Source organism: Silene latifolia, chromosome 9 (genome assembly GCF_048544455.1).
Source record: "Silene latifolia isolate original U9 population chromosome 9, ASM4854445v1, whole genome shotgun sequence".
NCBI lineage: Eukaryota > Viridiplantae > Streptophyta > Magnoliopsida > Caryophyllales > Caryophyllaceae > Silene > Silene latifolia.
In genome coordinates, this window is record NC_133534.1 from 11,199,402 (window position 1) to 11,226,847 (window position 27,446).

The following is a 27,446-nucleotide window of genomic DNA, read 5'->3' on the forward strand; positions in this document are numbered from 1 at the left end:
AAAAATTGAAATAAGAAATGGGAATCAGATTAATGGAATAGAGAGAAAGATTAAGAATGAGAATTAAAATTGGTGAAATTGAAAATCAATTGAGGTGTTGACGAATTAAAGGAAGAAAAATACAACTTAAGATGACAATTTGAAATGAATGCCTGAGATCTTCTGTTTTTGCTTTCTAACCTAATGTGATAGCTAGTTTTAAACCGAACCAACAATATTGGTAGCAGTTTTTAAAGAAATTTTACTTTGATAACATTTAGAAAAATCTGAATTATACAGTAGCAGTTATCAAAAAAACCCCTTTAAATTATGTTAAACCCATTTAAACTAAGATTAATTTATTAGTTAATCAAGTATGTAGATGGTTTAATTAATTTTAATCAGTTCAATTCGGGACGTATAAAATTCAGTTCAGTTAATCCTACTTAAGTCCAAATAAACATGGCCTATACATGTTTTGAGGTCATGTAGCCTATTCATTTAGTACTAATGCAAATTGACTTATACTCGTACATAACACCCTATTAGTTAGTAATAGACGAGGGCTGGCCGAAGTTGTCGAACAGGTGAGGGGGCAAGGGTGTGTCAGGCGGTTGGAGGAACTGGTATGTATCGGGTTTAGCTGTGAAGGAGGACGCGAAAGGGAACACGGATTCATCAAAGGTCACATGGCGAGATAGTATGATTTTACCTGTGTCGAGAGAAAGGCATTTGTATCCCCGATTTTCAGAAGGGTAACCAAGGAAGACACACGGGGTGGACCGAGGCGCAAGCTTATGTGGTTGCTTGGCCGTGAGATTAGGATAACAGACACAGCCAAAAACGCGGAGATGGGAGTAAGATGGTTCTTTGAGGAAGAGAGCGGAAGTGGGTGAGCGATATTGTAGGAGACGAGAAGGGAGAATGTTGTGGAGATATGCAGCTGTGTGAAGGGCGTCGGCCCAATATTTGGGAGGAAGTGAGGCATGGGATAATAAGACTAACATGATTTCATTTAGACGACGTATCATACGTTCGGCTTTGCCATTTTGTGGGGAAGTTTGTGGGCATGAGAAGCGGAAAATTAAGCCATTGGTATTAGCGAATGTCCTAAAAGAGTGATTATCAAATTCACGGCCCAAGTCGCATTGAAAAGATTTAATGGGCAAGTTAAATTGAGTTTTGACAAGGGAGGCAAAATGTTGAAATTTAGTGAACACGTCCGATTTTAATTTAAGAGGATACACCCATACAAATTGCGAAAAATTGTCGATTAGGACCAGATAATATTTGTAACCAGTGTGACTTAAAATAGGAGAAGTCCATAAATCGGCATGTATAATATCAAATGGAGATAAAGTAGAATTTTGAGACTCGATAAACGGCAATCGTCGATGCTTACTAATTTGACAAGACGGACAAAGACGAGGTACATGCTCTTTATTAAAATTAATGCTAGAATGACTTCGAAGACGCTGAATGATGACGGGACTAGGATGACCGAGCCGGTGATGCCATGTGGACGAGGTCAGGCCGGCAAAAGGTGTGTTGACGGATGTGGATGACTCGGAGGAAGACACTGGATACAACTCGCCATGACTATTGCTCCTCAGAATCGTTTTCCCAGTCTGGAGATCCTTCACAGAAAAACCAAGTGGGTCAAATTCGACGGAGACATTATTATCTTTAGTAAATTGTCTGACGGAAATAAGATTCTTTATTATGTTGGGTGTGTATAGGACGTTATGGAGGTGCAGGTTTCGGTCTTGTGTAGCGATTGTCGAGGTGCCCGTTCCCCGAACTGGAATAGTATGGCCATTACCAACAAAAATAGACCGAATATTAGATGCATTAAAAGAAGGAGTAAGAGTACCTGCATCGGAGGTTAGGTGCGACGAAGCACCCGTATCCATGTACCACTGACCGTCAGTTGGATTGAATGACATAGCATGGAACGCTTGGCCAAGATCCGTGAGCTGCTGTGGTTCGTAGTCAGTGACAAACGCCTGGGCAGAGGGAGGAGGGCCAGGAGGGGCAGTAGCACGCCAAGTAGCACGTGGGTGTGCAGGAGGCCGAGGGGACTGTTGAGCAGTCCAGGGTTGCCATGGTGAAGACCAGCCCGGTTGAGTGGGGTACGGGCAAGGTGGAGCATTCCATGGTTGTGACCATGGAGGTGGGGACCATGGAATTTGAACCCAATTTGAAGGAGCAGCGGTTGAGGGTGGTTTAGAGCCACGATTTTGAGAACGGCCACCGCTGCGGCCATTGTTCTTTTGTGAACGACCACCACCTGTTTTAGCACGTGGTGGATTTGAAGACGAGGGCTTCTGATCGACCCAACCAGAGCCAGAACCGTCAGCAGTAGGAGAGGAAGGAGCAACCAACGCCGTAGGGGGCTCTTCACGGCTCGCTTGACGTTGTTGTTCAAGTTCCAACATGCTACACGCGTTGGCAAAAGTGGGAAGGGTCTGATTGATGTAGGCGGCTGTAGTATCGTACCCGGATGTTAAACCACGAACAAGCTGGAGTACGAGACGTTGATCGGTAACAGCGTCATCGACAACTTTTAATTGGACAGCAATTTCCTTGAGACGTTGACAGTAGGCCTCAAGAGATGGCATAGACTCGAGCTTGAGCGTTGAGAACTCTTGTTCGAGGGCGGCAGCACGAGCGCCCTTGTTATTCGTGAAGATGTTCTTCACGCGAACCCAGGCCTCGGAGGCGGTGGATTCTTCTTCAAGGACGCGCGAAAGGAGGTCGTCATTAAGGGTCCCGTAAATCCATTGACGGACATGGGCATCAATCTCGCACCATTCAGCGTAGGTACTGTCGGTTTCAGCCGGCTTTGGTGTTCCATCGATATGATGAAGCACCTTGTACCCACGAGTGTGCAATTTGAAAAGCTTAACCCATGACGAGTACGGGACCTTGACGCCATCAAGGACACGAACCTTATGCTGGATGTTCGTGACCGAGTAAACAGGATGAAGTTTTGTGGGGGGAGGAGCGGCTTGGCCAGGCATGGTGACGAGAGGTCAAACACACGGCTGAGCAAGAACGACGGTGGCGGCTAGTTTAGGATTTATGCTAACCTAGTCTGATACCATAATAGATTATAATCCCCTAATTAGGGTTGAGAATTGTATTCATCATATATAGAGTTTGTACAGTAAGATATTACCTAATATGCAACAATATTTACGAGATTTACCATAACTAAACTAGGCAAGAATATATTTACATATATTTACTAATAGTTAGGGCCTTAACGGGGCTTAAATATTGTAGAAGAGAAATAAAAATTCAGGTTTATTTATCAAATTATATCTACCATTTGTTTATCTTTGGTTTTAGCATAAAGACTATGAATAGAGGAAGGGACCATTTGTGGGGTTGTTATTGTTAGACAAATAGACAATATATTATGTGGATGATCAAATAATTATCCTTTAAAAAAGTTCTCAATATAGAAAGGTAAATAAATGAATGAGACACTCATAAATAAAATAGGTAAATAAATGACCGGAACTGAGGGAGTACAGTATACCGGTAACTTTTAGTAGAACACAAAATCTCATTTGTGACGGCACGTATCCGTCACTTTGGAGTGACGGATACCATTTTCCCTCACAAATGACCCAAATAGAGGAGAGAGGGAAGCACATGGGGGTGCCCCCACCTTGTCCCCCTATCCGTTTTGTGAGTGGCATTATCCGTCACTTACTCCGACCCGTCTTCAGCAAGACTAATTGTTAGTAGAAAACCAAGCAACACACACAACATTAAGTAGCTACCATTAACGATTGCTTTATTTTGCTTTATCCCAATGAACAGTTTATTATTTTGTGAGAGGAAATAAAACAAATGTAAACTATTGACTGATAAGGACGGAATATGAATTAACGACATAACTAAAATTGTTAAGAGTTTGATTTACAGATGACAAGCAATTGGTAATAGAGACCATAGAGCTAGTGAACAAGCAACATGGAAGTTTGACATACAAAGGAAGCAAATGTCCAACAAACGAAGAATCATCAAATTTGATAAAACAACTTCTTCTAAGTCGAAATAATGCGTCGATCCATATTGTGGACGAAGCAGGCATGACACCTATACTCAGAGCAGCAAAGCAGTCCAATATTTGTCCTATTCAAGCATTAGCAAGCGAATTTCCGGAAACTGCAGAAATGTGTGATTCCGACGGTCAAACAATACTACATTTGATCAAAACCAAGAGATATGAGGATGCAAAAACCCTAATGAAAATCCCTCAAATTGTTTGTCTAAAGGATCAACAAGATTGCTTTGGAAATACTCCGGCATTGGTGGTCGTCAAGGATATTATTGAACAACATAATAAATCGCAACTGAATTGTGAATTTGGAATGCCTAAGGCGGCCTTGTTAGATTCTTCGGCGGGCTTTACTAGTAAAAAACATCAATCAAAACTGGATTGTGATTTTGGAATGCTTAAGGCCTTGTTAGATTCTTCGGCGAACTTTAGTATTAAAAATAAGGAGGGTCTTTCTGCTGCGGCTTTAATCCAACAACAGAATATTCAATTATCTGATATTAAAAATGCTGTATTATCTCGATCAAAATTTCAGTTAGCTTATTTTTTTTTTTTTGGAGCTATCAGTTAGCTTATTTTTGTGTAAGTCGTTTATGTCATTTTATCATATTAAAGCTACCTTTTTAACTAATTTATCAAACGGTTTAATATAACCAGCTCCCTTATTAGCTACATTTAACAATGTTTATTTTATTCAAAATATTGAATTAATTTGCAGCTAGATGAGGAAATAAAGACAATCTCTAAACCAAATTCTTCAACAATATTTCAAGAAGAAATAATCAAGTTTAGGGAAGCTATACTAAAGACAGATTTGGGTTACTTAAGAGAAAGGATCGACATGTTAGGAAATTGTTTGTCAGATTATGGCTGCCTTGGTGGAGGAAATATTCTTCATGGAATTTTAAAAGCTCGGAAAAATACAAACATGGTTCATAAGTATAATAACATTGATGAAGATGATGACGACGACGATAATAATAATACACTCCTAGATTTTGTAGCAAAGGTGGTGGAGAAATTTCCAATTCTTTTGTGTCAAGGTGACCTTGAAGGCGATACTCCTTTACACATAATTGTACGCGACCATAAAATAACACAGATATTTTTGGATCGTATTATGCATCATTTTAAAAAGTATCAAGAGGAATTAGCAAGTGATGAAGAAGAGTTTTATTATCCACCATGGAAAGTGAAAAATGCAAAAGGAAATACACCTCTACATGAAGCATTGTTATGGTGGGATTCTCCAAGTGCTAATGAGATTGCTTCATTCTTGGAAAAGATGGAGGATAAAAGTGGTTTTGCTCTTGTCAACTATCAAAATGAGACACCCCTTCATGTCTTATGTCGTCATATCGGTAAGACACTCTACCTTACAGAATATTTACATAGTATAAAAGTCAAGTTTTTTTTCTTTTGGAGAATTGTAATTGGCTGCTGATCTTAGGGTAAAAAAATAATTTTCTAATGTGGATCCTATCATGATCTCAACAATTAATTAAAATTTCAACGATAAATTCTCTGCAAATGTTTGGGTAATTTATTTAATTCATTATTAATTTAATTTCAATGTCAATTCGCTAATTTAATTTCAATTCACATTTTTTTTATTTAATTGTTGATAAAATAAATATTATATCTAATTATATTCATACAAAGTCAGTATATGATAATTTAAAATCGACCCGTGCGTTTTTTTTTTTGCACGGGAGTAAAACTAGTATCTTTTATTTTTCACTGTTTCTTTGTTTATTTAACAAAATTATATTCTCTCCCCTGCGTCTCAATTATTTAATTTCTTTGATTAAAATACCTCTTATAAAGAATAAAAAATGTAAACAAATAATTGGGACGAAGAGAGTATATGGTCTCCATTTTGTGCTAACTTTATTCAATTTTTTTTCTTTCAATTTATTTGTCTTACTCCTTTAATTAAAATACTCCTTATGACTTCTATAAATTTCATCTAATTTTCTCATCAAAATATTCAGCACAAGTGTAAAACTAATTTATATATATTTATTTGTTCATGTTAATTAGTGGTTGAACAAGGCAAAGTGAAGGTATGTCCGGAACTCACACAGACGGTACTAAAAGCATATACAGCTGCTGCATACATGCGTGACAAAGACGGTCTAACACCTTTACTACGAGCAGCTAAATCTGGAAAAATCAAAGAAGTTGAAATTATCTGCGAAATTTGTCCAGAATCAGCTAAACTTGAAGACAACAAAGGCAGCATATTTTGGCACCAACTTAACTTATCAAAGTCGTCTCGTGTCGAAGAAAAAGAGGCAATGCGGAAACTACTCGTAAATAATGAGCCGATCAAACAGCTCTTGAATGTAAGGAATAATGAAGGAAAGACACCCGTCGAAGTATGTAAAGAGGACAATCCTAGGACTGCACAAAATCCTTCTACAGTACAAAGTAGGATCACCTACAATCCTAGAACTAGGAAAAAGGATGCACTGTGATTAAAGGTGAAAAGGACTTGTGAGTAGGACAGTGTACTAAGGACTCCTAGGTCACATGTTTTATCCGGACAAATGCTTTGTCCATCAGTCAATAGCTTGTGCCTTAGCTGTATGATGCATATATACTCTACCTTGTATTTACTTCTATTTTTACTTTTGATAATACACAACAACTACACTTAATGCAACTCAACCTTATTCTGCTCAAACTTCTTGATGAGTTCTCTACCTCCTGTTGCATAATTAAACTCTTCATGGTATCAGAGCCCAGGAAGGAGGGGACTGATAACCACACAAGAAGGAGAGCATTTACTCATCCTCAACTACCTGACTTCCAACTTTAATCTATTTAAAGGAGCTGAGTTTGCTCCTTGAAACCCAGGAAAACTCAACTTCTTTCTTAACCCTCAAAAACACAACATCAACAAATGTCAACAATGACAAACCCAAACAACACAGTGGTAACTGATGCTTCCACAAACACTTCAACAAATTCAGGAACTAACTCTCTCACTATGGATCCCACGGATCCTCTCTACCTGCACCCTGCAGAGAGCACCCATCCAGTTGTAGTTGACACCAAACTTTCTGGTATTGAAAACTACCTGGAATGGAAGAGGCAAATGGAGATTGCCGTCTGCTCTAAGAGGAAACTGGGATTTCTAACTGGAGTTGTGAAGAAACCCAAAAATGATGCATTCAGAGAAGCAGCTTGGGACACTTGCAACTGCCTTCTTATCACTTGGATCCTACACAATGTGGAGCTGCCTATCAAAAGGTCAGTTATGTACGTCAAAACTGCAAAAGAAATCTGGGATTACCTGCAAAGTCAGTTCTCTGTGAGCAATGGAGCGAGGAAGTATAGGCTCAACAGAGAGCTAGATGAGCTATCACAGGGTGACAAATCTGTCTGTGAGTACTTCACAGAGCTAAGGATCTTGTGGCAAAGCCTTGAGATCATGTCAGACTGGCCACCAGTCACTCAAGTGACAGCTGAAACCAATGCTTGGTTGAATGCACAACTACAAGAGCAAGATGAAAGAAAGCTATTCCAATTTCTGAATGGTCTGCACCCTTCCTACTCCACTATGAGGAGTCACATCCTGATGATGTCTCCCCTGCCCACTGTTGAAGAAGCAGCTGCTATTTTTCAACAGGAAGAAGCTCAGAGGAAAAATTACAAAGGAGTGGGAGATAAAATGGAGCTTGACAATTCTGCTTTCTATGGACAACATTCTGCTGGTCCAGGAACTATTCAAGGAGGACTCAAAGATGCACTTGGTTGTCCTATCTGCAAAAACAAGAGTCACTCTAAGGAGACATGTTGGAGAGTGGTTGGATACCCTGCTGATCACCCTGTGTCCATCCGTTTCCCTGAAAAATCCCAAGAGTACAAGCAAAGGGGAGGATATCAAGGATCAGGACAAAGAGGAGGGTACCAAGGATCAGGCTCCAAACCAGGCAAGTCTGGAATGAACAAGGGCAAGTCTAAGTTCAACTACAAATCTGGGAAAATGAGTGCTAATGCCTCACTGGGAGATGCTCAGGGTGATGTTGGGGGAACCATTACTCTAACAACCCAGCAATTTGAGCAACTGATGAGCAAGGGCAAAGGTGCAAGTCATTATCCTGAAACAGAGGATGAAATGGAAGCTAATTTCGCAGGTATGACATCCCTGAACTGTAACTACACATCTCACACACCACAAGAGTGGATCATAGACTCTGGGGCTTCAAATCACATGGTTGGTGATTTGAACATCTTGGACAGAGTCATCAAACTCAACAAAACATCAAAAATAAATCTACCACATGGAGAAACCACAAATGTTTCTCACACAGGAACATACACATTTGAAAATGGACTGACTCTGCAAAATGTGTTGTGTGTACCTGCCTTTAAACACAATCTCTTATCAGTTCATAAATTAACTAGGGATGAACAATGCTTTGTGGAATTTTATGAACATTTGTGTGTCATACAGGACTTACAAACCAGGAAGATTAAGGGAATTGGAAGAGAGTATAAGGGTGTTTACTATTTACTAAATAATTACCAGAAGTCACACCCTAAGCTAGCTAATGTTTCTTTTGGACTTGATAATTATGACTCATGTAATGATAGATTAGTTGGTAACTTTGCCAATCAAGGAAGTAGTTCAGGTAGCATAATTTTCAGACAGTGTAATGCTCCTGACCATCTATGTAATGATTTGCCAAAATTGAATGACAAGAACAAAGATCTTTGGCACTTGAGAATGGGTCATGCATCAGATAGTAAATTAAAACTCATTCCTGGTATATCACAATCTTGGCTTAATGACCAAAGAATTTGTATAACCTGTTCTATGGCTAAACAAACTAAACTTCCTTTTCCCACTAGAGCAGACAAGGCTGCAGAAATGTTTGACCTAGTACTGTAATACCCCGTATTTTATTATCGTTTGGGCAAGTTTTATTATTTAATAGTAGCGTAAAAGTAATCGATTAATTCATATCGTGTCATATCGTAAGATGAGTCGGGTTTATAATTGAGTGACATTTTGGGTCAAGCTGTCATAGCCCATTTACCCACTTACTACCCACTTACCCATTTACCTTTTACCCTACCAAAAACCCTAAAATGAAACCCTAATCTAACTTTAAAACCCAACCCCTTCATACCATCATTTTCTACACTTCACCATCATCACCCTCTTTCTTTCACGCCTCAAGCAACAACCGCAGCCAACGAACGCACGCCAGTGAGTGTGGGGGGAATATGGTCTGCCGTGAGTCTAGGGGAGCCTTTGCTAGTGGTCGAGGGTGGTTGTACTGGCCGGAAAAGCACAGGTCGACAGCCGTCATAGGTAAGGTTTCCCGTTTTCATTTCTGTCCCACTGTTTTGTATTGTGTTATGCGTCTTTTAGGGACTGTTGTGGCTGTCGTGGGGTTGTGGGATGTGTTGTTGGTGTGGAGTCGAGTCGGGTGGTGGTGGTTAGAGTGGTGGTCGTTGCTGGTGGTGGTTGCAGTGGTGGTGTTTAGGTGTCGGGGTTGGTTGGGGGTTTTGTTTGTGTTTCAGACATAGGAAAAAGGGGTGGCACCACCGTGGACTCGGGGGAGGTCGAATCGGTGGTGCCACATGTGTCAGAGTCGCGTGCGGCGACGGTGGTGTCAACGGTGGTGGTTGGTAAGGTGGCAGGGGAGTGTCGTGGTGGTAGGCGAGTTGGGAAAGGGGACTGTTGGTGTCATTTGTGGCGGCAGGAACGCAGACAGGGGGTTTGGTGGTGGTGGCTCTGACCGCCGGCGTGGGTCGACCATGTTGGTGGTGGTGGGAGGTGGCCAGGCCAGGCCTGGTGTCAGGCCTGGTGGTCGGCGGTGAGGTTTGGTGGTTGAGGGGCGAGTTGTGACGGGTTGAAAAAGGGGGTGCGCGTGTGTCGGGTTGTGCGTTGTTTTTGAATTAGTTTTGTTACGGGTTTTATTTTAATGAGTCGGGAATGTGTATACTTCTAATATTTACATTATTAGTTTGATTATTAAGTTAATTTTAAGTAGCGGTGACGGAATAATGTATTTTAGCCTTTGAGTCGGGATTTTATTTCGGGAAAGTTACTATTTTTAGTAACTTGCTATTTTTAGTAATTTCTAAATTGGGAAGGTTTCTACTTATAGTAACTTTTGATTATGGGAACGGGATTAGTAAGAGAATTAATTATGCTATATATATATGTTAGGTGGCGAATTTCGGGTGGAATACTTCTGATCTGCAGTTAGCTTATCACCGCTATTTGAGGTAGGGGAATACACTGATTGAATTTTATGATTATAAAGAGTTGACATGTTTGGAATTATATGACATACCTGACTATCTTATTTATCCTGTTGAGCATTTTTGTTTCATATATTTCATACATTGCATTTGCATTGGAGTTGGAGTTGGAGGAGATGAGATTGTTGTGATTAAGGCCCAGGCGGGTTCTCGGCAGACTTGCCCTGGTGTCCTCCGCCGCGAGCGGGCGGATCGACTACGGTCGATATATATAGTCTACCGGGGATCGGTATGGTGGGCGTGCGGGGATGTGTGTGATGGAGTTGATTGGAGGAGCATAGCATTGCATTCTTTATTATATCGTATTACCTACTCAACCTCGCGGTTGACCACTGTATTCGTGTATGCCCGTGATGATCCGTTTAATGGGGAGCAGATTGACAAAGTTGTTGAGACATTGGGAGCCGGCGGGAGAGAGCATGGATCACCTGACTTAGAGCTAGCTCACCTTTATTTTGTTTAGTTGTCGGACTTTGTTTTTATTTAAGACATGCGTTATTTCCGTTGTAAACATTATAACCTTTTTAATTTAAAGAAATCTTGTTATCTTTCCCTTTGTTATCTCGCCTCGGATTTCCGAGATGGTAACGCCCTTCTTTATCTGAGGAGTCCTAGTTCAGGCCCTTAAATAAATGGGGGTGTTACAAAGTGGTATCAGAGCGAACGATCTTCAGGCCTAAACCAATGAATCCAATGAATATAGGAAGAGTCTAAATAAAATGAACCCCGGGACAAAAGCGTCGGGGAGCACACTAAAGGTAAGGGATGAGTTAGGGGCCCCCTCACACCGAACCATTGGCCCTCTTAGTTTGACCCGGGAACCCTGAGTGCATATGAGAGGAAGGGTAGAGAAGTTGCATGATATTGAGCATAACTCCATATATTATTGCCTAAGTATTAACTGATTGATATGATAATTGTTGCATAAAGAGTTGATAGGAGGTTGTGGCATAATACTTTGCATGTTTTAAGGTTGATTTATACTTATACATCTATAAAGTTGTGTCAGAAGGCTATGTCTAGTGATATGCGGTTATGTGATCCCTAAGCCATGCTAGATAGACAAGTAAGATAAGAGTAAAAGAATTGGCTAGAATTGCCAAAGTGTTTTGTGTTGCAGCTAATTCCTAAAATTCTCTTGTAGTCATGCCTCCAAGAAGGAACACGGCTGTAAACATCACCCAGGAAGAGTTAGACCGCTCTTTGGTGAGAATGAGGCCCTAAAGGCCAAAAGAATGGACCCCGCTAAGATGAGTACAATAGTGGCGAGGGATAACCCTACCATCTTCACCTGGGAGGGGGAACCTCACTTGCCGGGAGATTGGTGTCGGGAGTTCACCAACCTATTCGAGCCGATAGCTTGTCTGAAGAGCCGCAAGTAGACCAAGCTGCACACTACCTCAGGGCTACAGCTGGGGAGTGGTGGAATAGGAACAAGGCGGAGATTCGACATGTCGCTAGGGACATTGAGGAAGGATACGTGTCTTGGTTAGAATTTCAAGTGATATTAACGGATCAGTTCATGCCGAGTTCAGAAAGCTAAGCCGAGGGAGGAATTTGATACGTTTAAGATGACAGAGGACATGACAGTGGAAACATACCATATGAAGTTCCGACTGTTGGCATCATACATCGATGAATTTGCAAAGAACGAGACCATGCTGGCTATGAGGTTTGAGAGGGGTTTGACGGTGGATATCAAAAAGAGACTCACGGCAGCTCCACCTACCACCGTTCGGGACATCTACCCGAGAGTGGTCTGCTTTGAAAGACTCTCCGAGCAGATCAAAGAGGATAAGAAAGGAAAAGCTGAGAAGAGGAAGTCGGAAACTGTCAGTGATAATACGGGGGCCAAGAAGCCGAATTCAGGCAAGTTCAGTGGATACTCCACCAATAGTGCTCCTGGGGGGATGAGGAACCAAAGCGGAGGCAGTTTCAGAGGTGCTAGTCTTGGAGGTGATGCGTCCAGGATCACTTGTTTCGGGTGTGGGAAGCTGGGACACAGGAAGTTTGAGTGCCAAGTTCGGAGGAAACCAAACTGGGGGCTTAGGACACCTACATCCGGGTTGATGGGTCTCGGACGGTGGGATCGGGATACGGCAGCCTACCGTACTCCTAACACGGCTATGGGGAGGTGCCCGATCGGGGCAAGTAACGATTATTAAGGAAGCTACAAAGAACTACGTAACCGTAGCCAGCAAAACCAGTCCAGCGGGGGTGGTAATTTCTAGAGGAACCAGAACGAGGGGAACAAGCAACCCAATACCGCTTCATCGAGTCAGTCCGGAGCTAAGTCCAGTGGCAAGCTCTTTGCCATGGGGAAGGAAGCAGCAAAGGAGGATGCACATATTGTGACTGGTACTTTTCCTGTTAACTCTAAACCCACCTTTGTGTTGTTTGATTCCGGAGCTACACATTCTTTTATATCTGCGGAACATGCCAGAGTCTTAAATCTTAAGTCATATGATAGAATTGTTGATTCGGTAGTGGTACCTTCGGGGAAGTCGGTGTCTTGTGATAGAGTCTACACTGGGTACCAATCCAGATCGGAGAGGTTGTGTTTCACGGTGACCTTATAGAGTTTCCCTTGGGGGTTTTGAGGTGATTCTGGGGATGGACTGGTTAGGGAAGTACAAGGCTTTTATCGACTGCTATCAGAAGAAAATCTCTTTGAGGGGACCTAAGGGAACTAGGGTGTCTTATAAGGGGTATGTGGTCAAGCCAAGAGTCAAATTCATATCTGTTAATACCCTAAAGTCGAGTCTGAGGAAAGGGGATCAGTTAATCTTGTGTCAGATGTGGGATAATGGGGCGGAGACCCCTAAGGTGTCTGAGATTCCAGTGGTGAGGGAGTTCGAGAGTGTATTTAGGAGGACATTCCAGGGTTACCACCGAAGAGAGAGGTGGACTTTTCCATTGATCTGAAGCCGGGAACAGGGCCGATTTCTAAACCACCTTACCGTATGGGACCAAAGGAGATGGAGGAACTAAAGAAGCAGTTGGATGAGCTAGCAGAGAAAGGTTACATACGGCCTAGTGTTTCACCTTGGGGAGCACCGGTGTTGTTTGTCAAGAAGAAAGATGGAAGCTTGAGACTTTGCGTGGATTACCGTGAGTTGAACAATGTGACCATCAAGAACCGTTATCCTTTGCCAAGGATCGATGATTTGTTCGATCAATTGAGTGGAGCCGGAGTTTTCTCTAAGATCGATTTGAGGTCAGGTTATCACCAGTTGAGAATTAAGAACGAGGATATACCTAAGACCGCTTTCAGAACAAGATATGGGCACTATGAGTTCGTGGTCATGCCATTCGGGTTGACTAATGCGCCAAAGAAGATGTTTATGGACCGATGAATCGAGTGTTCGGTCCTTACCTGGACAAGTTCGTGGTTGTATTCATCGATGATATTCTGGTATACTCCAAGAATGAGGAGGAACATGAGGAACATTTGAGGCTAGTCTTGAAAACTTTGGAGGAGAACCAGTTATATGCCAAGTCGAGCAAGTGCGAGTTCGGTTGAAGAAAGTTGCTTTTCCGGGGACATGTGATTTCCAAGGAAGGGGTGTCGGTTGATCCTAGTAAAATCGAGGCAGTGACGAGATGGCAGAGTCCTAAGAATGTGGGTGAGATCCGAAGTTTCTTGGGGCTAGCAGGTTATTACCGAAGATTTGTCAAGGACTTCTCAAAGATCGCAAAGCCATTGACGTCATTAATGCGGAAGGAGAACAGGTTTGTTTGGGATGAGAGTTGTGAGAAGGCGTTTCAAACCCTCAAAGAACGTCTCACTACAGCTCCTATACTTGCTCTACCAGATGGGAATGATAATTTCGAGGTGTATACTGATGCTTCCAAGAAGGGTAAAGGGGGTGCGTATTGATGCAAAACGGGAAGGTAATCGCTTACGCTTCTCGACAATTGAAGACCTATGAGGAGAATTACCCTACTCATGATCCGGAGTTGGGGGCGTGGTGTTTGCGCTCAAACTATGGCGACATTATCTTTATGGGGCTACCTTCAAAGTGTTTTCCGATCACAAGAGCTTAAAGTACATTTACACACAAAAGGAGTTGAACATGAGGCAGAGGAGATGGATCGAATTGATTGGCGACTATGACATGGAGATACTTTATCATGAAGGGAAAGCGAATGTCGTAGCGGATGCGTTAAGGTGAAATCCATCCATGCTTTGAGCAAAGTGCGGATCTAGGGTGAGGTTGCATAATGAGCTGCGGGAGATGGGAATCCACATGATCCGGAGAGGAGAGATTCTTGGGGACTTGACCGTTGAGCCGGAGTTATATGAGGAGATCAGAGAGCTACAGAAAGCCGATGCTAGAATTCAGAAGTGGCGCGCACGATGTAGAAGAACAGCAGAAGTGGGGTTGATTCCAGGTTTGTTATCCATGCTGATGGTAGTCTGAGGTTTGGGGGACGGTGGTGTGTTCCGGATAATGAGGAGCTGAAGAGGAAGATTCTTACTGAGGCTCATGCTACGCCATACTCGGTTCATCCTGGGGGAGATAAGTTATACAAGGACCTCAAGAAGACCTTTTGGTGGCCGAATATGAAGAGGGAGGTTGCTGAGTTTGTAGCTCGATGCTTGACATGCCAGAGAGTGAAGGGCGAACATAAGAGACCGCAAGGGAAGGTTCAACCACTAGATGTGCCAGAGTGGAAGTGGGAAAGCATTTCCATGGATTTCATTGTTGGGTTGCCTCGAACTCAGAAAGGTAACAATATGATTTGGGTGATCGTGGATAGGCTAACCAAGTCGGCTCACTTTATCCCCATGAAGGATACTTGGAGTAAAGCCGAGTTGGCCAAGGCTTATGTTCGGTTTGTGGTGAAGTGCATGGTGTACCCAAGGACATCATTTCCGATAGAGACTCAGGTTTCTATCTAAATTCAGCGGCAGGAGTTGCGATCACTAATGGGTACTCGATTAAAGATGAGCACCGCTTTTCATCCGCCTACCGATGGGCGAGACGGAGAGGACTATTCAGACTCTCGAGGACATGTTGAGGGCTTGTGTTTTGGAGTTCGGCGGGTCTTGGGAGGATAGACTGGGGTTGATTGAGTTTTCATACAACAACAGTTACCACGCTAGTATTGGGATGGCTCCATTTGAGACTCTGTATGGCAGGAAGTGTAGGAGTCCTGTGTGTTGGGATGATCGAGCTGATGCGGTAGTTTTGGGACCAGAGATGATTCAAGAGATGGTTGAGCAGGTGCAGATCATTCGGCAGAAGATGAGGGCTGCCAAGGACCGGCAGAAGAGCTATGCTGACGCTAGGAGAAGCGACATTTCTTTCCAGGTGGGGGAGAAAGTACTTCTTAGAGTATCTCCGATGAAGGGAGTGATGAGATTCGGGAAGCGGGGAAAGTTGAGCCAGAAGTTTATCGGGCCATATGAGATCCTGGATAGAGTTGGGGAAGTGGCATATCGGCTAGCTTTACCACCAGCTTTAGCCAGGGTACATAATGTCTTCCATGTTTCTCAGTTGCGGAGATATATGAGTGACCCTTCGCACATTTTGAGCCATGATGTGGTCGAGGTGGACGAGCAGTTGACTTACATCGAGACGCCTAAGGAGATCTTGGACAAGAAGGTTAGAAAGACCAGGCACGGAGAGACTGCGTTAGTGAAAGTGTTGTGGTCTAATCATAAAGCAGAGGAGGCTACCTGGGAAACCGAGGCCGCGATGAGAGAGAGTTATCCACATCTGTTCACTTGAGGTAAGTTACGGGACGTAACTTTCTTTTTAGGAGGGTAGAATGTAACATTTCGTGTTTATGTAGTCTAGTTGTGTGTTTAAACGTGTTAGTTATACGAGATGTCTTTTATATTTCGTATGACATGTTGGTATGGGAGCGAACTTCGGGACGAAGTTCTTTTTAAGGGGGGAAGACTGTAATACCCCGTATTTTATTATCGTTTGGGCAAGTTTTATTATTTAATAGTAGCGTAAAAGTAATCGATTAATTCATATCGTGTCATATCGTAAGATGAGTCAGGTTTATAATTGAGTGACATTTTGGGTCAAGCTGTCATAGCCCATTTACCCACTTACTACCCACTTACCCATTTACCTTTTACCCTACCAAAAACCCTAAAATGAAACCCTAATCTAACTTTAAAACCCAACCCCTTCATACCGTCATTTTCTACACTTCACCATCATCACCCTCTTTCTTTCACGCCTCAAGCAACAACCGCAGCCAACGAACGCACGCCAGTGAGTGTGGGGGGAATAGGGTCTGCCGTGAGTCTAGGGGAGCCTTTGCTAGTGGTCGAGGGTGGTTGTACTGGCCGGAAAAGCACAGGTCGACGACCGTCATAGGTAAGGTTTCCCGTTTTCATTTCTGTCCCACTGTTTTGTATTGTGTTATGCGTCTTTTAGGGACTGTTGTGGCTGTCGTGGGGTTATGGGATGTGTTGTTGGTGTGGAGTCGAGTCGGGTGGTGGTGGTCGTTGCTGGTGGTGGTTGCAGTGGTGGTGTTTAGGTGTCGGGGTTGGTTGGGGGTTTTGTTTGTGTTTCAGACATAGGAAAAAGGGGTGGCACCACCGTGGACTCGGGGGAGGTCGAATCGGTGGTGCCACATGTGTCAGAGTCGCCGTGCGACGGTGGTGTCAACGGTGGTGGTTGGTAAGGTGGCAGGGGAGTGTCGTGGTGGTAGGCGAGTTGGGAAAGGGGACTGTTGGTGTCATTTGTGGCGGCAGGAACGCAGGCAGGGGGTTTGGTGGTGGTGGCTCTGACCGCCGGCGTGGGTCGACCACGTTGGTGGTGGTGGGAGGTGGCCAGGCCAGGCCTGGTGTCAGGCCTGGTGGTCGGCGGTGAGGTTTGGTGGTTGAGGGGCGAGTTGTGACGGGTTGAAAAAGGGGGTGCGCGTGTGTCGGGTTGTGCGTTGTTTTTGAATTAGTTTTGTTACGGGTTTTATTTTAATGAGTCGGGAATGTGTATACTTCTAATATTTACATTATTAGTTTGATTATTAAGTTAATTTTAAGTAGCGGTGACGGAATAATGTATTTTAGCCTTTGAGTCGGGATTTTATTTCGGGAAAGTTACTATTTTTAGTAACTTGCTATTTTTAGTAATTTCTAAATTGGGAAGGTTTCTACTTATAGTAACTTTTGATTATGGGAACGGGATTAGTAAGAGAATTAATTATGCTATATATATATGTTAGGTGGCGAATTTCGGGTGGAATACTTCTGATCTGCAGTTAGCTTATCACCGCTATTTGAGGTAGGGGAATACACTGATTGAATTTTATGATTATAAAGAGTTGACATGTTTGGAATTATATGACATACCTGACTATCTTATTTATCCTGTTGAGCATTTTTGTTTCATATATTTCATACATTGCATTTGCATTGGAGTTGGAGTTGGAGGAGATGAGATTGTTGTGATTAAGGCCCAGGCGGGTTCGCAGACTTGCCCTGGTGTCCTCCGTCGCGAGCGGGCGGATCGACTACGGTCGATATATATAGTCTACCTAGGGGATCGGTATGGTCTGGGCGTCTTGGGGATGTGTGTGATGGAGTTGATTGGAGGAGCATAGCATTGCATTCTTTATTATATCGTATTACCTACTCAACCTCGCGGTTGACCCTGTGTATTCGTGTATGCCCGTGATGATCCTTTTAATGGGGAGCAGATTGTGAGTTGTTGAGACATTGGGAGCCGGGGGAGAGAGCATGGATCACCTGACTTAGAGCTAGCTCACCTTTATTTTGTTTAGTTGTCGGACTTTGTTTTTATTTAAGACATGCGTTATTTCCGTTGTAAACATTATAACCTTTTTAATTTAAAGTACTGTTATCTTTCCCTTTGTTATCTACTGCCTCGGATTTCCGAGATGGTAACGCCCTTCTTTATCTGAGGAGTCCTAGTTCAGGCCCTTAAATAAATGGGGGTGTTACAAGTACACATAGATATCTGGGGACCATATAGAAAGGAAACAAGATGGAGACACAAGTATTTCCTGACCATTGTGGATGACTTTTCAAGAGCCACATGGGTGTACTTAATGAAACATAAGTCTGAAGCTTCTATCTTACTTGTGAACTTCTACAATTTTATCCAAAATCAGTTTGACAAAACTATTAAAACCCTTAGATCTGATAATGGATTAGAGTTCACAGAAGGAGCCGAAATGAGTCTCGTTTGTCCAAAGGAATATGGTCTCAAACCAGCTGCATAGATAGACCCCAACAGAATGGAGTTGTTGAAAGAAAACATAGGCACTTGCTTGAGATAAGCAGAGCCATCAGGTTTAGTTCAGGACTTCCATTGTCTTTCTGGGGTGACTGTGTGCTGACAGCCGCATACATTATCAACAGATTGCCCACTCCCTTACTTCAAAATAAAACACCATATGAGATGTTGTTCCACAAGGCTCCTGATTACAGTAGGATGAAGGTTTTTGGATGCCTCACTATGGCATATAATCCCCGCAGAGATAAAGATAAGTTTAACCCAAGAGGCATCCCATGCATCTTTCTTGGCTACCCCTTGTCACAAAAGGGTTACAAGGTGTATGACATAGTGAATAAAACTGTGTTCGTCTCTAGAGATGTGAAGTTCCATGAATCTGTCTTTCCCTGCAGAGTCAAGAACTTTGCCCAGTACCTCCCCTCACTGAAATCAGGGCATCAGCAGCTGAGTCCTAGTCAGCCCAACCATAATCAACCATCTGACACCTCTCTTTTCCTTGAGACTGATGTCCCAGAGAACACTCAACCAGATCTTCCTACATTGGAGAGTGAGCAGCCACCAGACAGTTCTGTCTCCATCTCTGCTGCTACCCCAAGGCCCAGCAGGGACAGGAGGGCTCCAGCATGGACAAAGGACTTCATTGTAAACAACCCTGTGATGGCCCCTGCTACTATTGCCAATGTAGCTCAACTCCACTTGTTTCAGTCATTTGTAGGTCATGTCAGTGCCATCACTGCTAGAAATCCTGATCCACTTACATTTGCAGAAGCTGTTAAAGACCCCAAGTGGATTCAAGCTATGAATCTTGAACTCCAAGCACTCCATGACAATGATACTTGGGCACTTACTGACCTACCTAAGGGAAGAAAAGCAATTGGGTGCAAATGGATATACAAAACAAAATATAATCCAGATGGCTCTGTTGAGAGACACAAAGCCAGATTAGTGGTGCAAGGGTTCCGACAAATGTATGGGATTGACTACGATGAGACATTTGCCCCCGTTGCAAAAATGTCCACAGTCAGAGCTCTTCTAGCTGTCATAGCCATGAATAACTGGGAGACTTGTCAGATGGATGTGGCTAATGCCTTCCTCCATGGTGACTTACTAGAAGATGTCTATATGAAATTGCCACAAGGCTACTGTGATGGGATCCTCACTGCTGCTGGACAGGGGGAGTGGACCAAGACAACACTGGAAGGGAAAGTGTGCAAGCTGTTGAAGTCTCTCTATGGACTAAAACAGGCACCCAGGCAATGGTTCTCAAAGTTGTCTAGTGCCCTTATCAGTTGTGGATTCAAGCAATCTCATGCTGATCATTCCTTATTTCTCAAACAACAAGATGGGAGTACCACTGTGGTCCTCATCTACGTAGATGACATGGTGATTGCAGGAGACTCCTCAAATGAAATTCAAGCATTAAAACTACATCTCAGCTCTCAGTTTCATATGAAAGATCTTGGAGAACTTTCTTATTTTCTTGGATTGGAAGTTGAAAGAAGTGATGCAGGGATCTTCATCTCACAGAAAAAGTATACTCTAGATTTGCTCCACACCTTTGGGGTTGACAAATCCAAGTCCATTCAGCTACCTCTCAATCCCATCATCAAACTTGAACCTGGCAAGGGTACTCCCCTTCCCTCTCCTGATGTGTATAGGAGACTGGTTGGGAAACTGATTTACCTCACAATCTCCAGGCCTGATATTACCTTCTCTGTTCAATTACTCAGCCAATTCCTTCACTCACCAACCTCAGATCACATGCAAGCTGCCAGAAGAGTACTTAGGTACCTTAAATCTGTCCCTAATCAAGGCATTCTTTTTGCCAGTAATTTCGCAGCAAAACTCACTGCATACTGTGACTCAGATTGGGCTTCTTGTGCATTCAGTAGAAAGTCCACCACTGGTTACTGCATACTTCTTGGGAACTCTCCTATTTCTTGGAAGTCCAAGAAGCAAAGTGTGGTGTCTCGATCCTCCGCAGAAGCAGAATATAGGGCCATGGCCATGACCACTTGTGAGGTCACCTGGTTGTTCCAACTCCTCCAAGACTTAGGTCTCAAACATCTGGGACCTGCACACCTTAAATGCGACAATCAAGCTGCCCTGGCAATTGCAGCTAACCCTGTCTATCATGAGAGGACGAAACACATTGAAGTGGACTGCCACTTCATCAGGGAAAAGATTCAACAAGGACTCCTTACTACCTCCTATGTCAACACTAAGGAGCAAGTGGCTGATATCTTCACCAAATCCTGTCCTATTTCTCAACATAAGCACCTCTTGTCCAAGATGGGAGTTTCGTCTGGTCTCCACTCTCATCTTGAGGGGGAGTGTAAAGAGGACAATCCTAGGACTGCACAAAATCCTTCTACAGTACAAAGTAGGATCACCTACAATCCTAGAACTAGGAAAAAGGATGCACTGTGATTAAAGGTGAAAAGGACTTGTGAGTAGGACAGTGTACTAAGGACTCCTAGGTCACATGTTTTATCCGGACAAATGCTTTGTCCATCAGTCAATAGCTTGTGCCTTAGCTGTATGATGCATATATACTCTACCTTGTATTTACTTCTACTAGTTGTTGTACGGCGCGCTTCGCGCGCCGTACCCCAAGATAGTTATACCAACGTAATTTTATTCTTCGATTGTAGTGAGGTCATGAAAGTCGCTACAAGAAACATATGCTATTGAGGTTCCTTTTTCGAGTGGCGTAATGAGAGTAAAAAAGCAAAACAATGCCCATGATTTTTATCATGGTTTGAAAAAACCAACAATTTGGCATTTACTATCTTGATAACCTTGAGTGAATTTGGCACACATGCCCCGAGTCCAGTCCGAGATCTTATTTAAATTACATCAAAAGTTGTAGTTCATATGTTATAGGTATAGCTAGGTATAGCTACATTACAAACCAATTAAACATCCAAATAAAAGACGTGAAATGTCATCATCTCTTTCATAATCTAACATGTCAACTGGAATTGAAAAAGGGGAATAAAACTGAGACACCAACCACCAACTATCGTGACTGACCACTTTAGCCACCACCACTTCGACCTCCAATACCTAGCTTTTAGTTTCTTCAAAGAAATTAAAATTGCTCAAATATTTAAGTTTATTATAATATACTCATACGTTCTCACTATCCCCACCAGGTATATAACTACTTCATTTTCAATTGAAAGGGTGCAAATAAACTTATGCTCAAATGCCTTATATAGTCAAATCTGTAAGGAAATACCTTATATTTAAATAGCCAAACCCAGCATCATGTATTCCCTGTAGATAAAAGTGCTATATTTCTTGAGTATGTGATGCTTAAGCATGAAACACTACACTTCAAAACAAACCTGACACGCCTTTGATGAAAATAACCCTGTTAGATTTTTTTCCCTAGAAATTAAATTGTACTTGGGCTGAGAGCTGAGGAGATACCAAAAGAAGGTATCACACAACGTGCAACAAATCAACAGTCTCTAAAAAATCACAAAAGTACCAGACAAAACAGATAGAAATCAGCAATCAAAACAACTGAAGTCACCCTAAACATGTTAACAAGCAATCTCGCAATACCATTATTGATAATCTTCAAACCCACATGGGTACTTGATCATCTCCATGATTTTTTCCTTGTTCCATTGCTTTCATTTATTGCGGTCTCACTAAATGTTACTTGTTTCTTACTGTTATTATAACTGCCACTGCTGCTACCATCTACCTGTGCAAAAAGTTTTGTTACTTTTTTTTTGCAAGTTTATCTAATAAAATGCGCTGCATTTACAGTATCTAGGTGTGTGGTGATCCATGATTTTGTTTACCCAAATGTGTGTCGCCTTTTCTGTTTGCCAAAGAAGGAGAGCCATATTGGGATGGCATATTGAATGCAGTGCTATGAGCGCTGCATACTTGTGATACTTATTTGATATACACACTATGTTACTCAAACTCGTTTAGAATTATTCAACATGGGTGTGTGTCCAAGTGTGGGATTTGTTTTTTTTTTTGAACAATATTCATATCTTGGTCCAAAATGAAGTGTCCAAGTGTCATACCCATGCCCGAGTGTCGAGTGTCGGACACGGATAAGCGAGAAAATTAGAAGAGTCGGAGTAACATAGTTAATACACGGTTGCAGGATGGATCTTATATTTCCCCACAATGAAAATGAAATTGTTCAAAGTTGTGCTGCATGTCCAGAAACAAATATCAGCTACTGGTACATAATGGGTTTGTCATATTAATTCATAAAAGATGTACTACTAATCGAAAACTTCTTCACAATTAGACAGGTAAAAGAATTGGAATATTTGTAATCATGTACCTAATCTCCGGCTCTTTAACGATTATGAGTTTATAAACTTCCATTATTAATGACCCAAATTTCTTCATCATCTACATGGTTATTCTTCTTCATTGTTTATTATTTTGGATAAGGAAAGTAAAGCCAATATACCCATATAACCTTTCATTATTCATATTTATTCATGAATACATAACTATCTCATATTTCTAGTTTCCCTAAAAAATAAACTCATATTTCTAGGCAAACAAAGCATTGATCTTTGGCGTCTCCTTTTCCAAAACTTGTGGGAAAGATCTGAAGAAATGATGCAATTCCAATGAATAGGACAACGTATTAAGTTATAGACCCGACAAAATTGACTCGACCCGACACTCGAATTTAACCCGAACCAAAGTATAACCTGACCCGAATGTTTGATTATTATCCACAAATAACTTGATAATAGTTGACCCGAAAAAGACTCAAACCCGAAATGACCCCGGCATAGCCCGAAGTCTACAAGCCCGAAATTGACTCAACTCGAACCCGACCAGATTGACTTGTATACCAAGTCTAAATCAAGTATGACAAATAGAAAGCAATTCCTATTATATTAATGGTAAACGGGTAATACTCTTTCTTGATATTAGATTGACATTGTAAGTGTGCATGCATCTTGAGTCTAAACTATATATGATATGTTTCATAGCTGACATAATAACTTGCCATGTTCTAGCCTCATTAACGAAGACCAACTGGTGAGCAATAACCTGAAATTTATAGTAAAGCAATGCAAGGAGCTGATAGCAGAGACCCATTGGCGGATCAAGCTGGAACACACTTTTAGAGAAGCTAAGAGAGTCACGACATGCTCGCTAATAGAGGAGTTAACTCCACTACTTTACCTACTCATTTAGATTCCCCTTTTAATGCGTTGCGTTCTATTCTTAGGGAAGACATGTTTGGGGTAGCTATTCCCCGTGTAATAGCTACTAATTAATTTTCTTGGGGCTTTGCCCCTCTTTCGCACCAAAAAAAAAAAAAATAACTTGATTGCATAGGCAATCGTTTTGAGGAAATGTACCATTTTGAACAAATTAATGTGGTCTTTCCATTATTGTATGATTGGTGTTCTCTTAAATCATGGTTATACAACTTTGTCATCGTGAATCACTCGATGTGTTGCTAGAGAGTGCCGAGAACAAATCTTTTATATATACCAGGTATATTAGCTTCTACTTTCCCTATGCAAAATCTATATCTTTTATATATACCACGTATATTGGCTTCTACTTTCCTTATCTAAGATATCTCCTTTAGATGCATTAGAATTGCCCTGAACTTATGTATTCATGAATAATCCTAAAAAGTAAACATAATCACACAAAATGATCATAACCCATCTCATAATTAAATAAAATAATCGCAAAAACAAAAAACACTCATTATCGCAATAACTGAAGAATAAAAGAGAACTAAAAGGAAACATACATAGATATAGCAGAAGTTTTTTGTAAAAGGAAACATATACCAGAGTATTTTGTAAATTTAGGATCCTTGTTCACAACCACAATAGTGAATTGAGTATAATGCTTCCATCCTGAACTGCAAAATATGAGAAAAAAAATGAGGAAGCAAAATTGTATAGAGATTAGAATCTCAGAATATCTGAGAGTAAGTGTAAAATATGTTTCTACACAATTGAACGAAATGAGCACGGAAGAAGCTCGTCGTGATTTGCCATACACGTAAACAACAAGAGATAATTGCAAAATTTAAGGCCTTGAGGGTTGATCATTATGTAGTCTGAGAAAATAGTGGCGCCCACAAAGAAAATATCTGAAAAACTTGAACAATACTCACAATAACATCTGCATCTCACTCAGATATAATTTTGCAATATGGAACAACTAATGCAACGAAAGCGATGCATTCACTCTTCTTTAATCAATCTTATCCTCATAAAACTTTTATACTTAATGACAAAGAAACCTTCAGAATCCATCTATTGAGAATCAATGTAGTCATTTAGTTCACACTCTATAAAGGCGCAACATAATTACTTAAGGCTTGAAAAGAAATTATAAAGGATCCACCCAAGTCATGTTGTTCAGTCGTTCAGATTGTAATTACAATTGAAATGTAGTTCGTGTCATTTAGTAAAAATGTGGTAGAGAATAACGGAAGAATACATTTATGAAGGGGGTTTGGGGATGGAGTTGATGGACATCAACTCTTGCATCAATGAACTTTTCACATTATACAGACAATATAAAATGATACCAGAGTAATGCCATTGATCCGCTTACGATTTCCAGCTTGCTTATGAAGACCTCGTAGATTTCTCTCGTTTTTCTCATCTTTTTTCACTCTACTCGCCATTCTGAAATCAAATCACTGCAGATTGTCAACAAAACAAGCAGAGTCATTAAATAGTGGAATTAACATAAAATTAGAGGTTACTAATAAGATCCAAAACCTAGTTAAGCAGATGAATCACCAACCTTGACTCTGATCTTAGGAGCATCAATAATTCCGAGCTTGACTTAATATATAGCCGATTGTCTCTGATTTCAAAACCCTAATTACAAAGGTGGCTTCTTTTGACCGAAATATCAATCGAACACCCAAAATGAATGTAAAAGGTGTGATGAGTGCAATTAGTCTATGAAGCTTACAAAGAAAGAAAAAGGATAAAAGTAGAGAAGATGGAGAAGGCGAGAGCTTTAGGGGGTGGTGAGAATCTGATCGCCCACGGAGGTTTTGGGAGCAGACAATAACTACTGAAGTGAGAGAGACTGATTGAAGGAAAGGGATAAAAGGTAGTGATAGAGGTTTGGGGTTGAGGAATGGGAAAAATGGTGCGGTGTGATGAAAATGCTGAGGAAAGAGTAAAGTCAAGGGAAGGCGACAAAAAAGCACAGGGAAATCGAAACGCAACGTCTTCTCTAGCAAGACCCCAAAACGCAGTCCCTAGGTACTGTTCATTTTGAACAGTAACCGTGCTTACTCATATTTTAGTAAGGGGGATAGATTTTTACTTTTGATAATACACAACAACTACACTTAATGCAACTCAACCTTATTCTGCTCAAACTTCTTGATGAGTTCTCTACCTCCTGTTGCATAATTAAACTCTTCAAAGTAGCCGTCAAAGTGCAAAACTATCACCTCTTAAAAGCTCTTAAGCCGTATCCTGATTGTTATAAGGAAGTTGATAAAATAGTTAAGGATAGTGACATTGACACTCAACTTGTAATGTCATCCATCATATTTGCAAAATATCTTCCTCGTACGGTATGTCGCTTCATCCATTTTTGTTCATTGGTTTTTCTAATGTGCGTGCGCACTTTAATAATCTAATGATTAACAAGATATTCTCATGAGATATTTAAGTACAAACTCGTTTTTTAGTTAACAAAAAAAAAAGAGTTTGCTATAATTAATGAGAATATCGATCTTACTAATTTTAACATGTGTCCTATAAAAACTGTTTATTTAATTCACTTAATGTTGATGGTTCTCTAGTGAATTTGAGAAGCATGATTCTAAAAGTCACCCTGAGAACCTAATACCTTCACTTTAACAAATAAATAAATAAATTAATAAATACTTACTTCACCCGGTTGTTTACCTATTATATATATTTTGGGTGTCTCAGTTAATTGTTTAACTTTCTGTTATGAGAATGTTTTTGATGAACAATTTGATCTTCCATACCCAGTTTGATCCAATTGTTTAACTTTCTGTCATGTATCCTTAAAACACACGTTATAAACGGATTATAAACAATGTTGTTTTTTCTTGGAACAGTTGGAACAAACCCTTTGGAATATATTAAAGAATGTACCTGAGAAGAGCTTTTTCGGAGTAGATCAATCAGAAGTAAGTAATTACGCCCAAACCCTTGGAGTAACAGCAGTACTTTTAGCAACCATTGCATTCACAGCAGCATTTACAGTACCAGGCGGATTTCGACAAGAGCATCAATATCTTAATAGCAACAAAACATCAATTACATTCAATATTAACACGAATGGTGAACTCGATCCACGTAATATAACCTCAGATATAATCGGAACTCCAGTTCTCCTTGGCTCGGACTTAATACCCTCTTTAGTTCGAGCTGCATATTGGGTTTTTATGGTTGCAGACATCATAACAATGTGTTTATCCACATTTGTTATATATTGCCTTCTGTGGATGATGAAAAGCGCTAAAATGAAGATGGTTTTGATCGACTTGACTATCTTTATCCTTCAAATTTGCTTTTACACAATTATGATCATGTTTATGATGGGTGTTTTCGCAACTACAATACAAGTCCAACCTTCGTTGGCTTATTTAGCGGTTGAAATTCTTTAATAAAAATCTTCTCTTGAAATAAAATCCTTTTGAACTGCAGCGGAAGTAACCTGAAATAAAATCATAAGATAGGAAGGAACTACCCCCAATACAAGTAACCAATCTCAATCCATATTGTCAAATGTACAAAGTACCCTGCCCAATCCCATAAATATCACAACCTCAAAACCAATGTGAAACTTAATATTCATAAAATCTTTCTTCTGTCAAATATAAATAATCAGCC

General features: G+C 41.2%; 1 protein-coding gene and 1 long non-coding RNA gene across 5 annotated transcripts; one reads left to right on the forward strand and one right to left on the reverse strand.

Moving 5' to 3' along the window:
• The first annotated feature begins 4,750 nt into the window (after nt 1–4,750).
• Nucleotides 4,751–27,220, forward strand: LOC141600587 (uncharacterized). The gene is made up of 4 exons (XM_074420827.1): nt 4,751–5,415; nt 6,098–6,439; nt 26,004–26,152; nt 26,669–27,220. Exons 1-4 carry the CDS (start codon nt 4,896–4,898, stop codon nt 27,218–27,220), a joined length of 1,563 nt encoding a protein of 520 aa, XP_074276928.1. The 5' UTR covers nt 4,751–4,895.
• On the reverse strand, nt 21,547–25,918 carry LOC141599098 (uncharacterized). 4 transcript variants are annotated; one of them, XR_012523714.1, is made up of 4 exons: nt 25,360–25,918; nt 25,139–25,252; nt 24,347–24,460; nt 21,547–21,852 (listed from the first exon to the last, which is right to left on the reverse strand). It is a non-coding gene; the product is annotated as an uncharacterized LOC141599098 (long non-coding RNA). The 4 variants fall into 4 exon arrangements; XR_012523715.1 differs by having other exon boundaries at nt 21,548–21,852; nt 24,387–24,460; nt 25,360–25,909; XR_012523717.1 differs by lacking the exon at nt 21,547–21,852 and adding an exon at nt 21,886–22,287 and having other exon boundaries at nt 24,387–24,460; nt 25,360–25,912.
• Nucleotides 27,221–27,446: the final 226 nt, after the last annotated feature.

Bases quoted from the DNA above. Each gene is read 5' to 3' on its own strand.
- LOC141600587 (XM_074420827.1), top strand. From the start codon at position 4,896: ATGTTAGGAAATTGTTTGTCAGATTATGGCTGCCTTGGTGGAGGAAAT. The intron at 5,416-6,097 runs GTAAGACACTCT...CATGTTAATTAG, and splicing joins TGTCTTATGTCGTCATATCG to TGGTTGAACAAGGCAAAGTG. The intron at 26,153-26,668 runs GTATGTCGCTTC...TTCTTGGAACAG, and splicing joins CAAAATATCTTCCTCGTACG to TTGGAACAAACCCTTTGGAA.